This window comes from Parus major, chromosome 1 (assembly GCF_001522545.3).
Source record: "Parus major isolate Abel chromosome 1, Parus_major1.1, whole genome shotgun sequence".
In the NCBI taxonomy this organism is placed as follows: Eukaryota; Metazoa; Chordata; class Aves; order Passeriformes; family Paridae; genus Parus; species Parus major.
Genome location: NC_031768.1, coordinates 62,649,212 through 62,662,196, shown reverse-complemented (window position 1 = coordinate 62,662,196; position 12,985 = coordinate 62,649,212). Strand labels below are relative to the sequence as shown.

General features: G+C 41.9%; 1 protein-coding gene and 2 long non-coding RNA genes across 4 annotated transcripts in view; 2 read left to right on the top strand and 1 right to left on the bottom strand.

The window, feature by feature from the left end:
• Window positions 1-698, top strand: part of LOC107209537 (RISC-loading complex subunit TARBP2-like) — a gene marked incomplete at its 3' end in the record, with an annotated part of 867 nt that extends 169 nt beyond the window's left edge. The window contains exons 2-4 of the mRNA XM_015639444.1: window positions 4-179; window positions 256-383; window positions 588-698. Of these exons, the coding sequence (XP_015494930.1) occupies window positions 4-179; window positions 256-383; window positions 588-698 (415 nt within the window). The remainder of the gene's footprint in view (window positions 1-3; window positions 180-255; window positions 384-587) is intronic.
• Window positions 699-6,710, top strand: LOC107203877. The gene is made up of 3 exons (XR_001521399.2): window positions 699-1,018; window positions 5,063-5,246; window positions 5,801-6,710. It is a non-coding gene; the product is annotated as an uncharacterized LOC107203877 (long non-coding RNA).
• Window positions 6,711-6,907: 197 nt separating this feature from the next.
• LOC107213452 overlaps window positions 6,908-12,985 on the bottom strand; it is an 11,188-nt gene continuing 5,110 nt past the window's right edge. The window contains exons 2-3 of one of the 2 annotated variants that reach the window (XR_004497793.1): window positions 8,764-11,038; window positions 6,908-8,110 (exon numbers count right to left, since the gene is read on the bottom strand). This is a non-coding gene — a long non-coding RNA (uncharacterized LOC107213452). Of the gene's footprint in view, window positions 8,111-8,763; window positions 11,039-12,985 lie in introns of those variants that run through there. The other variant, XR_001524731.3, reaches the window with a different exon arrangement.

Below are 12,985 nucleotides of genomic sequence, written 5' to 3'. Positions count from 1 at the left end.
TGTCCCTGTCGCTGTCGCTGTCCCCACGCTGGGGTGTGGCTGTCCCTGTCGCTGTCCCCAGGAGCTGGTGGTGCAGAAGGGCTGGCGCCTGCCCGAGTACACGGTGACGCAGGAGTCGGGGCCGGCGCACCGCAAGGAGTTCACCATGACGTGCCGCGTGGAGAGATTCGTGGAGATCGGTGAGGGGGACGGGGCCCCCGGGGGTCTCGGGGGCGCTGCCGGGGGGTCCCGGCTCACGCCGAGCCCCCTCTCCAGGCAGCGGCACCTCCAAGAAGCTGGCCAAGCGCAACGCGGCCGCCAAGATGTTGGTGCGGATCCACAACGTGCCCATGGAGCCGCGGGATGGCAGCGAGGCCGAGGGCGAGGAGGACCAGTTCAACATGGTACTGGGGACACTGGGGACACTGGGAGGGACGTGGCCACCCCAGAGCCACCCCCGAGCGCCCCTCTGCACCCCTGCCCCAGGGCGCATGGGGCATGGCTTTGGGGTTGTGGGTGGGTGTCCCCCCCATTCCCTGTTCCCGGGGGGGTTCCCACACCTCGGGGGGCTCGGGACGGTCCCCGAGCGCCCCGTGCCCCCTCCCCAGACGTGCCCGCGGCTGGAGGGGCTGCGGGGCCGCGCCCCCGGCTGCACCTGGGACTCGCTGCGCAACTCGGCGGGCGAGAAGCTGGGCCAGCTGCGGAGCCGGGGAGCGGCCCCGCCATCTCGCAGAGAGGGGCTGCGGAGCCGCGCCCTCGCCAAGGGAAAGCTGCGGTCCGGCCGAGGTGCGGGGGCAGCTCTCCTGCCAGGGCCGCCCTCCCAGCGCCGCGGGCTCGCCCCAGGGGCAGCCCGGGGAGCGCGTCCCTCTCTGACCCGGTTCTGGACTATCGGCACCGTGCGGTCCATCCCGCACTGCTGGGGCCGCAGGGCGAAAAAAACCAAAACCAACGCGAGTAAAGATTAAACAGAATGGTGCTGCGAAAGTAGTTCCATCCATCTGTTTACATTTTCCTGTCTTAGTTTTTCCTGGGACTGAAGGTAAACATGGGATTTCTGCTGCTGCATTAGACAAGGGACGCTGGCAGTCAGGGCTGCACCGAGGCGCCAGCAGAAATTCTCTTTCAGAAAGCTTATTCCTAGGGGAAACGCGGCAGACCTCCAGCAGCTCGTTTTCATCAAACGGCTTCTTTTCACTCGTTTTTCCTGACAGATTCATTGAGCTCCAAGAAAGTCAGAGCCCAAAGCTCTGTGGTGAAACCAATGAAAAGGCAACTTCCTCCCGAGGCATGTGCCAAACTTTCATAATCTGTCTCGAAAGATTCTGGAAAATCATGCTCAATGTCTGAACTGCTGTCCTACATTGTAGAACTTGTCAGCAGATTGGAAAGCGCTATTTCAGCTGCAACTTTAAGTTTACCCACACTAAGCCAAACAGCGTTTCTCGTGGGAAAAAAATATCTATCTATCTATCTATCTATCTATCTATCTATCTATCTATCTATCTATCTATCTATCTATCTATCTAATCAGGTATGAAAAAATTTAAGATCAGGAGATTACATTTTCCTCCAGGAGTAGAATCCGCAACAGGACAAATCCTGATTGCCCATTCACGTGTCTGTTGCCTATGTAGTAGACAGAGGCAGCAGAGGAAAGATAAAGTCAATTGCTTCTGACAGAAATTAAATTTCACCCTGTTTAGCGACCTCTGTTCTGCTAAACAAACAGGCAGCGTCAGCAGGAGCACAGCAAGACATTTAAGGTTTCTCAACTAAACATGACAGGTCCACAAATGTAGTGTAGAGGGAAAGGTCTGGTCAGCAGCAGCTGGATTACAGGAAAGGAATGTGCAGTCTCAAACTATTTCCCTGAGGATGTGTGACTGGACTCTTCCTTGTAATTCTTAAAAGGGAGCTACTACTGAAGAGTCAAAGAGCCACCTTCTTACTGCTATGGATGATCCTGCAGTCCTAGGCTAGAGTTACAGATAGAAATGCATGTCTGACTACTTGGTGAGGTGTAAGGTATTCTTTGAAGATTGATATACTTGTTAGTTTTCAGAATATATCTAAAAATATCTGTTAAACTGAAGTCTGGTAAGATCTACTGACCTTGCAGTAGTTTGCTTGAAAGATTAGGCATTGTGGATCACTTGACAGATAAACAGGGTCTGACCATATGCTGGAGACAGCAGGTTGCAGGCTCTTGGGAGACCCAGAATACATTTTCCATAAAGGCTTTTAAGGAAGAAAGTAGTTGAGAAAATGAGTGTCTTGATAGGCAAAGGTGTGGATCACAGGACTGGAAGGTGGTCCTACATATCTCCCAAACCAACTGGATTATCCTCAGTTGCCTACTGAAACATCACTCTTCCCTATAAATCTTGTTTCTCCTGTATCCTTAAACAGTTCCAGGTCCAGCTACTCCTTCAAGGTTTAAGACACTGTTTGAAGGAAAACACTGAAAGGCAGGCATACATTTTAGACTGAAGTGACATAATATGATAAAATCAAATATATGCTCTATATAAATGGTCAGTCTTTGGAAAAAAGTTACCTTTTGGGGAGAAAGGAAGGAGGGGGAAAAAAAGAGAATGAAAGAGAGATTCCAGAATTCCAGTGGCTATTCAAGATAAAATTCTTGAGGGCATTTTTTTTAAGCTTATCTGTAATGGTGATTTCCTCTGCAAGACCTGCAAAGAAAGTACTTGAATAATAGAAAGATGTCCTGAGGTCTAGTACATCTTTTTACTAGGTGTGCAAACTTGAGGTCAGTGCTCTGTTCTCCCTGATGAGATGGGAAATAGGGCTGGGAAATTATGTCACACAAAAGCAATTTTGCTATGACTGATGGAAGAAAAAGTAATGTATGGAAACTTGGGGAGAGGAGTAAGGGAGACAGAGAGAAAATAGCAAGATTTCAGTGAGAACCTGGAGCTTCCTCTTGCATTCTCCCCAGCAGGCTTAAAGAGTATTGTGATGGAAAAGGCATGGAAATTACCAACAAGACCTAAGTGTTCTCCCAGATCTACCATTGTCACACAAAACAATCAAAAATTTTTAAAAAACAGTTTTCCTATAGTGACAGAGAGTTGGTAATCATGTCTTGTGTGACAGTTCAAACAAAGAATTGCTGTAGACGTCGAGTTTAATGAGAAGTTACAGAAGCAAAATTAGGGTACTTTAGAAAAGTGTTTCCTGATATAACTGAAAAGAAAAATCAAGCAAATAAATCTTATAAATACTTCCTAGAATATATGTTTTCATTTTCTGTCATAGCTTTCAGGTCAGATTGCATGGATTAAAAATATTGCTAGGACTGAAAGCATGACAACTTAGTATCTGAGTCTGAAGCCAAGAAAAGCAAGCTTATTCAGTTATTTTTCTGCATTAAAAATGTTGTAGGATTAAAAATTATAAGATGCTCCTCTGGTATTTGCTTTTTGCAGGAAATTGCAAAAATTACATGATGACATAATTTAAATGTTCTATTTCTTGTCTAGTAGGTATGCTTGATTATGTGAACTTTCTTGGAAGAGTGTATCCACCAGTAAGACAGAATGAAAACCAAGCTGAAAAATGCAGCTTACTTTATATCAAATTATATCAAATCACCTCATCTTTGGTTCTTAGCATCATTTCTCATACTCTGTGTTCTGGCATGACACCACGGTAAATGAAACATCCATCCCTCTTTTAGTTTTTGCCTTCCTATTCTTGAGGCAGGCTGTCTTTCCCTCTTTTGATTGGGGTAGAGCAGAATTAGGCTCTAAGCAGCAGTCCTGGCTCGTGTTATTCATATGCAGGGTGAGGACAGAAGACCCCGGGGAAGCAGCTGTGCTGGTTCGGACTGATGCGTTCACACACAGTGGAGCCTCTTTCCAATCCCTCGTAGTGCACCAGAGTCTTGAAGGACTTTGTCCAATTCCTTTTGCAATCCTGTTTGTAGTTCAGGAGATGGAGCCAACCGAATTCCCAAGCGTCTCTGGCAGTTTGCTTTAAAAGCTGCTCTTTGGCTCCATCTTCTGTTTGGTTGGGTTTGGGATTGGTTTCTTACGTCTGTTTATTTTGACATACACGCGTGAGATTCTTCTAAATTTTACATACTGAAGTTGTTTTAAAAAGTAGGTAATCACATCTTGTGTGACAGTTTAGATAAGCAGAGAGAACCCCGACCTGCAGATGGAAAGAGTGGCCCAGAGAGGAGGGAGCCGAAGGTTCCCAGCTCTGCTGGGAATTACAGATCTGTGTTTACAGATTCTCCTGTTCTGCAAAGTTGTTTCTCCTGTTACAATATGAGGTGAAATCCTTTGACCAAAAAGCACAGCAACATGTCCTACTTTGGTGCAATTGTACTTTTCTGCATAATTATGACCATTACGTGATCTGGCAATGTAAGTGACATCTCTCATAAATTTCAGCTAAAACTGTCAAGCTCTGGGGCCACTGAGTAGGCATAGGACAATTTAATAAACATATTGGTCTTTTTGTTACAAAGTACTCAAGAATAATAACAGTAATAGTAAAAGTCACAAAAAGAGGCCTCTAATAAAGAAGAACCAGTTTATGGTGATTAATTTTAAGCCCAAATTATTCTATAATATTATTATATAATGCCCTTTTGAGCCATCAATTAATCTGATTCCAGTTGCTCTTACCCTGCAAGATGGGAACTAGTGTGGGAGCAAAACTGCACTATCACTGATTCAGTGCTTAAATTTAAAATTGCTCTGTTGACAGCAAGCCAGATTTTGGCTTCTGAGGCCTCTTCCTTAATCACCCATGCAAAATTAAAGAACTCACATACACAAAAGATAACCACATAAAAAAGGTAAAAACCACTTGGCAAAAAGTAGAGTTGCCTCTCAATAGTCATTGAATAGTGTTTTACTCTCTCTCATGCTTTTCTTCTCTGCGTGTTTGTAAACTAGATGTTTTCCAGCTTTACAATATATACAGTTTCTTCTATACCTGCACCTCTATGCAACTGCAAAAGTGCATGCTTAAAATTCTCTCCTTCTCCTATTTTGTCATCAGTGACAGCCTTCATAAAATAGTTACTGAAAAGTATTTTTAATTTCAGATGCTACATCATTCTTGAAGACTGTGGGAAACAAATACAGATGAGCTCTTTGTATAGGAAGGAAAACTTCATGAAGTACCAAAAGGTTCTGTGGAAGATTTGCTTGTCCATCCTGCTTAGAAATATGAAGCTTGTTACAAAAATGCACCCTCAAATTTAATCGCTGCTCCTTATTTTGCTCCAGGTATTTATCAGTCACACAATAGTGTACCACCTATCACATTGCTAATAATAAGCCCTACATGCTCATTGTGACAGTTTTCTTCTTTTATTAGTCTCAATTTATGTGGCCATTGAGAAAATGAGGGCCTATGAGAATCAGAGCTTGAATCTGCAGTGGGTCGAAGTTATGGAAAGATTAGCATTAAAAAATAAACATGGAAGTACCACTGTGTAGCACCCTCTCAAGAAAATATATACTCATTTTTAGCTGCCATGCAAGTGCTGCTGGCTTTGTAACTGACTGTTAACATGTGAGAACAAAAAAAGTGATGCTGTGTCAGTGTGTGGGCTGCAAATGAGAACTCCTGGCTCATGCATTTTGCCCCATAAGCAGTTCTGGCATTGTATGCAGTCTTATTGCTGTTTCCTTTGTCCTCATTGATCCTGCTATAGTATTACTCACATTTTGGGCTCCCAACTTTCTGTAAAAAACCTCTGTAATTTTATTCACTGTCTTTTTCCTAGAACTTTCTGACCACTAATTCTTCTAAGCTCATTATTTTCATATTTTTCTAGGCCTCAGGACTTAAGACTTCTTTGTTTTTTTCTTCCCTAAATCTTCCCTCTGTGATATTGAAGAATCATAAAGTATCATCAACAAACACAATTTTGTATCTGGAAAATGCATTAAAATCACCTATGTAACCTGCATGAGAGGTAAATAAATTTGTCTTACATAATGCATGAACTATATGAAAACTCTGAAGTATTTCCTTTTCTTTCATCTAAAGTGTGCAGTTAAGAACATATCCAGGGAATATCAAGGAACAAAACCAAGTGCAAGGTGCTGCACCCAGATCAGTGTATTACCAGTACAAGCCAGGGGATGAATGGACTGAGAGCAGCCTTGCAGAGAAGATCTTGGGAATACTGGTCAGTGAAAAATTGGATATGACCCAGCAGTGTGCACTCACAGCCCAGAAAACCAGTCACTCTCTGGCCTGCAACAAGAGCAGCATGGCTAGCAAGTCCAGGGATTATTCCCCTGTACTCTTGTAGAGTATGTTTGTGAGACCCCATCTAGAGTGCTGCATCCAGGTTTGCTGTCCCCAGCACAGGAAGGACATGGACCTCTTAAAGATGGTCCAGAGAACCACAAAAATGGTCAGAGGGCTTGAACATCTCTCCTATGAGGAAAGGCAGAGAGCTTGGGATTGTTCAGCCTGGAGAAGAGAAGGTGCCAGGGAAACATTATTGCAGTTTTTCAATATATAAAGGCAGCCTGTAAGAAAGACAGAGGGACTTTTTACCAAGGCTTGTGGTGGCAGGACAAGTGGCAAGGGTTTTAAAATGAAGGAAGGTTTAGATTAGGCATAAGAAGTAGGCATAAGAAGAAACCTTTTGTAGGGAAGGTGGTAAGATACTAACATGTTCAGAGAAACTGGGAATGTTCCATCCTTGGAAGGAATGTTCAAGGCCAGGTTTGACTGGGCTCTGAGCAATCTGGTATAGTGGAAGGTGTCCCTGCCCATGGCAGGGGGGTTGGAACTCAGTGATCTTTAAGGTCCCTTCAAACCCAACCATTCTGTGATTCTATGATCTGAGTGTACAAAGAGAAGAACAAGAAAACTATTATTAAAATATAAACTACTATTAAAAATATAAATATGTTTATTGCTTGTTAATATTGAAAGTACCTTTGAAGAAAAAATGAAGGCATAATTAAAAAATACAAAAAGTCTAATACAACTTATGGCCAAAAGATCTTAGCAATGCTACTGCTAACAAAGCTCTGGCATGATTTTAATACATACTTTTCAACAGAAAATTTTTGGAGCTGGGCGGTTTTCTTGCAGTCAAGCCATATTTACCCCTTACTGCAATTACATGGAAAGCTCCATATTGTCCAAAGTATCTGAATCCTTAAAAAATAGGTGGAACTGCCACTAAACTGCCAGTTTTGTCAACTCAGACCTGTGACAAAAGATTGCTTTAAAAGCTTGTGGTTCCTAAAGCAGGGCAACTGAACTCATCCCTCCTGTAGAAAATGATTTCTGCGAAGTCCCAAGAAGCAGCTTGAGAGCAAAATTGCAGAAGTTTCAGTGTATTCAGGGACTTATGACTCACTGCTGCAGGGCTGTTTGGAGTTAAAAAAGAATCCAGATTGTCTAATCAAACTTTTGCATGTCTTACTCTGCGCCAATGTTATGTGCCACCTTTTCTTCAGCAGGCAAATCACCATTTCTGGCCAACACTGTGGCAAGAGGTTCCTCAACCTGTGAGCACGTATAGACATCCCAGTAATGCCACATTTAGATGGGACATTATCACGGATGGTGTTATAGAGCATTTGGTTCAGATTACCTCCTGGCCATTCCTGATAATTTTTATTCTAGATAAATTGCAGCCAGAATGTCTGATTGCTTTGAACATCTTGCACTGTAGTAAGCCCATATGTTTATCATCACAATCTACAGAGTGCCCTTTGATTTTGATGAGAGAACCATATCTGAGTCAAGTATAGCTGTCTTTGGGAGACTTCCTTTGGGACAAGAGTGGGTGTAAAAGCACTGGACACCATAGGACATCCACCAAATGTGAAATTCATGAAAGTGGGAGAAATACTCTTTATTGTAAAATAGGAAATGCTCTAGAGACAAGAGGCCACATGTGTTCGGAGGGCAAAACCAATTATTCAGGCATGTCCTCATCTGTAACTCAGTGACCTCCTTGTATAAAAATATCATCTGACAATATAGTAGAAATACTTCTGTGAAGACTGAGGAACTGATGAGTGTACAGCTTGTACCTCTGAAAGTGCACTAGGAAACTCCAAATGGGAAAGTGCACTAGGAAACTCCAAAGAAAACCCGTGAGTCAGTTCAGCTGGGAAGAAGGAGAAAAAAATTTACAGTCTCAGTAGTTTTCATTAGCCCCCAAAATTCAAGCTAATTAGCCCCTGAACAGCCTCTGTATTGTATGCTTAATATGATCACGGGACAATTTTCACATAGATGCTCTAAACCAGGTATCAGTATCAAAAGATACAGGGGTTCAAAAGACTCCATAAGAGGCCAAGCGATGCCCTTGAAATCAAAAGAACTTGTCTGGTGTGTTGGATCAGTTACCAGTAACTGGAGGGGACTAGGGCAATAGTTATTTGCCAGTGAACCATGACAAGAAACAATAAGAATTGGCCATGTCTCCCAAAGTGTTCAAGTGAAAATACACAGGAGAAGGGGAAAGGTAGTAATTAAGAACATGTAAAGACCCTTTAAACTGTACTGAATGAGTGTTGGAAACAGGTTTCTCCATCTGAAGAAAACCAAAAGTACATATGCATGCAGGCGCACACACTTAAACTAACAAACAAAAATCCTCAAACTCCTCCCACTAAAAAAAACAAACCCACAACAAAACAACCAACCAAACAAAAAAAACCCCAAACAAACAAAAAAGTCCCTCACCAAACTGAAAAAGAAACCCTTTGCCAAAGCTAGAGAGACCAATACCAAATCTGTAGCAAGAAATTCAGGTACCTGCTCCCGCTCTCTAGCTCATAAAACAGACCAGACATTGTTCTTTGGGTTCTGAGGCCAAACTGTGTGTTCCAGCTTGCACTGAAGAACTACATTTTCTGCTTCACGTGAAAGTGATGACGTAAAGTTGCTTTTGAGGAAATGAGTCCTGCTCCATGCTGTCCTCCAAGCCAGATCCACGTACCATCTGAGAGGTTGCCAGGAGTTTCATGCCAAAATTGCCAAGTAACATCAATTGCAAGAGCTCTGCATAAAATGCAAGAGCATTGGCTTCCGAACCTTACCAGTGTAGATCCAGCTGCCAAAACTTTCTCCAGGTTTTGGTACCTTCCAATCCAACAGTTCGGCCACAACAACCCTTTCACTGCAGAAACAGGTACCAGTGAGGCACCTAGCAAACTTCCTGGCACTTCAGGAGCTCTGTGGTGAGAGTTCCAGGCAGCTGTCAGGACCCTGACTGCTAGAGGAGCACTTTTATGCAGGCAGCCTAATTTCTCTCCTTCACAGTGGCACACACACTGAAGTACAAGCCATTCTCTCAAGCACTTCACTGTGCAGATTTATGTTCTAGGGACTTCAGCACCTGGATTGCAGAATATCTCCACAGGGATGTCTGACTGGACCCGTATCAATAAACATTCAATTCCTTGACTCCCTCCACTGGGACATGAGTGCCAGATGTTAGGGACTGTCTTACCTCCTCTTTGATACAATCCTGCCTGACAATTTTCCTCTCACAAGTGCCGAAAACTGAACAGAAAAAAAAACAATCCAGAAGAGAAACTAGGACAACTTTCCTATGCAGGGGTAGGCTAGAACCTGATCTGAATGGGGAAGAGGAAAGAAGGAATGGTTGTGCAGCTGCAGCATGATTTCATACTGTGAACACATCACTCTAGTGCCTTCAAATCCTCTTGTAAGACTACATCTGCCATATGTGTAAAAGTGACAGTCAAAAAGGCTTTGCTACCACAGACCTTTTTACTTATCTGCCCTTTCCCCAACTTAAAGGTGTGCAGTGGGAGTTCTGACTTTTATTTCTGGGAGTACTTTTTCTCTGAAATGATATTTTGATTAATTTCAGGGTTTTTCATTCATGTTCTTTGATTTTGGCCAAGGAAAAATACGGAGCTATGTGCATTTGTGCATTGCATCTACACATATATGAGCAAAGACTCAGAAGAAAATGAGGGAAAAATACCAGTTCTGACTAGGCATAACAATTCTGAAAAGATATACACATTTTATGCTTTTGTTTTATAATAAGAGGTGACATGCTGCTCAGGAGCTGACTTGTAGCAGAATAGATTAAAATTCTTGGACCATCAGTAGCAAGAAATCACAGGGCTGTACTTACAGAGGTCATTAACTGTCCAGACATCTGTTGGGTAACAAATTCTGCCAAACATAGATCATGAAGTGGTTCTTGAATTATGCAAAGGATAATTTCACAATCCAGAAAACAGAGAACTCAAGCAGAGAAAGAGCTGTGTAAGACTTTCTTATTGCCAGTTGGGAAGGAATTCACTACAGAGTCAGAATTACAGGAAAGTTTGATGCTAGTGGCAGTGGTCTGCTGCATTGCTAGCAGTGCAATAAGGAACAGATTTAGATGACAGTTACAATTACAGTTATATACCTACAAAGTAGTTGACATTATAGTAAAATTAGCTGTATCAATAAGAGGGACACTGTGACAAAAGTAAAAACTTCAAATGTCTCAGTGAAAACTACTGTAAAACATATTAACACAAAAGCAATAGATTTCAGCATAATAAAAGGCAGTTGGGAAACAATGGGCAGATGCAGAAAAGGAAAAATTTGTGCTAAGGTAGAAACAGTCTGGAGTGTTCTAAACAATGTATAAAATAAAGCATAGTAGACTCTAATACCCCTTGAAGAAGGAATACTGTCCCATTTTTCATAAATTAACTGCAGTAGCCAGTTGGTAAAGGATAACAAATGAGTCCAATTATGCCACACTGGACTATAATTGGGTTAAAGGGCTGTCATTTACCTCTGAAATGAGAGCTCAAATGATATCTGTCAACCTTTGGAATCAGGAGTTATTCTGGCATCAGGAGTTATTTATTAGCTGCCGCCGATGTCCAGGACACAGCACAACCAGTCATTGAAAAAAATAAAGAGTGAAAACACTTGTCAGGAGAAATTAGTAGCTTTGGCTTTTTTTCCCTTGGCAGCTCAGGAGAGTTGTATCTAAGTAGATAAGCCATATCTAAGAAGAAATGTCAAGAAGAACATATTGTAACTTTTCCTGAAAGAGAAGATAAAAAGGACCTGAAATGGAAGACATGAAGAAAAATAAAAATTGATCAAGGAAAATAAAATTTTATGAAACCAACCTGAAAACCTTGAACAGTATTGGAATGGATATAATAGTTGAAAGCTTGGTTTTTGTCACCTTTGCATTGTTAAGTTTCATTCTTCAAGACCCCGGTTACATAAATCACTGCTAGCTTTATTCACAAATCACACAAACCAAAAACCAGAAATGCATCTATCAGTGTCAAGTTCCTAAGAAAACAGACTAACAGAAAATAGAAATACCTTAAAAGAGGAAAAGACCAGGAGAAACTCAAATGTTACACTTATCGCTCAACTGGTGTACACACAGACTCTGTCAAACCTGGAGAAGCATACTTACTGTCAAAACGAATTATGTTATGGGCTTTCTTGGACTTTTTATTTTGGCCCCATGTTTGGAAAATAACCATAAATGGTATGTTGCCTTAAAAATGGCTTACCAACAGGAAAATATTAGAACTGATCCTGAAACGTTCAAGGCTTTCCGATTGCAACATCATGAAATTGAAAGCCATCTCCAACAACAAAAGAACTCATCACTGACAAAAATAGCACTGCTTGCTGAAGACTGTTGTTATGAAAAAGGGTTACACTTGTAATTCAGGCTTTGCTATAAGCTGTTCTGAAGTCAATTCTAAAATTTTCCTAATGAGAAATGCTTTTGTAGTCTCTAACTCAGTAAGAATTAATTATCTTTTTGCAATTTTCAAAGCTGTGTTTTAAGTGTCCTTCCTTCTCATTTGAAATATTTATAAAACAATACACTATTTTTCTTCAAATTGGTGCAGGACAGATTTGTCCACTGTGGCCACCCACTAAAGTTTTCTATGCCAAATAGGCCTTAAATCAGGGCTTAAATGGGTGCATAAAAGTAGAAAAGAAAAAACCCTCTCACTTAATTGCATCTCTTGAATTACATGCTCAGCAACAGTCCCAAACACCTTGACATAGGTCCTTAAAGGCATGAAATACAGATGACAGATTTCCTCCCTGGATGAGAGGCTTAATTGGGTTAATTGTATTCTGGAAGACCTATGTCTGTGCTTAATAGATGGCTTTTGTAGAGATTTCCGATTAGCTACTAGTTGAGATTTGATTAAGTTTTCATTAACTGCTAAGTGGAAAAAGATCAACTGGTCCATATCCCATTCAACATCAGTCACCAGCCAGCTGCTTTGCAGGGAGCAACTGAGTGCATCTTTATTTTAGAGTGCATTTTGATTTTGGGCAAAAGATGGCAATGCATAATAATCACATTCAGAGTAAAAGTTGGACAAAAACCTCTACAGTGAGGTAATATTTTAAAGGAAGAACTCCCAGCTCTCAAATACTACATGCAGGTGTGATACCTCAGTGGGAAACAGTTTATGGATGAATGAATAATTCTGTCTGTTTACCAAGACTATACACATTACATTTGCCATTAAAAAACCCCAAACTAAACAAACCACAAACAAAAAAATCCCCCAACTCATTGCTTTGCCTCCCTGGAAAGTGCTTGTAGGCTACCTTTCTTCTGTAAGTGCTTTATAATCCAAGCTGATTGTAGCTGAAATTGGTGTCCCTTAGCTGCTTGATTAGTTAGATAAATTCTGCACGCTTGTGTCTGGGATCCATGGTAATGGAGTTACGTTGCTATGCTATGAAATGTGCAGGAAGGTCCAGCACTTCAGGAAGGATATGATTTCCAGGCCTAATGAAACTTGGTAGTGAAGGCAAGAAGGAATGCTTGGAAGAATGAACAAAAGCAATCACTGGAACAGTGACAGGGGATTGATTGCTCAGTTCTAGCTGGTACAGGCAAGGCATCGATACCCCAGGAAGGTTTCCCTGGGAGGGCTGTAACAACCACCCCAAAGATCATTTAAAAGTGGTCTTGGGGACGGGAGGGGAGGGG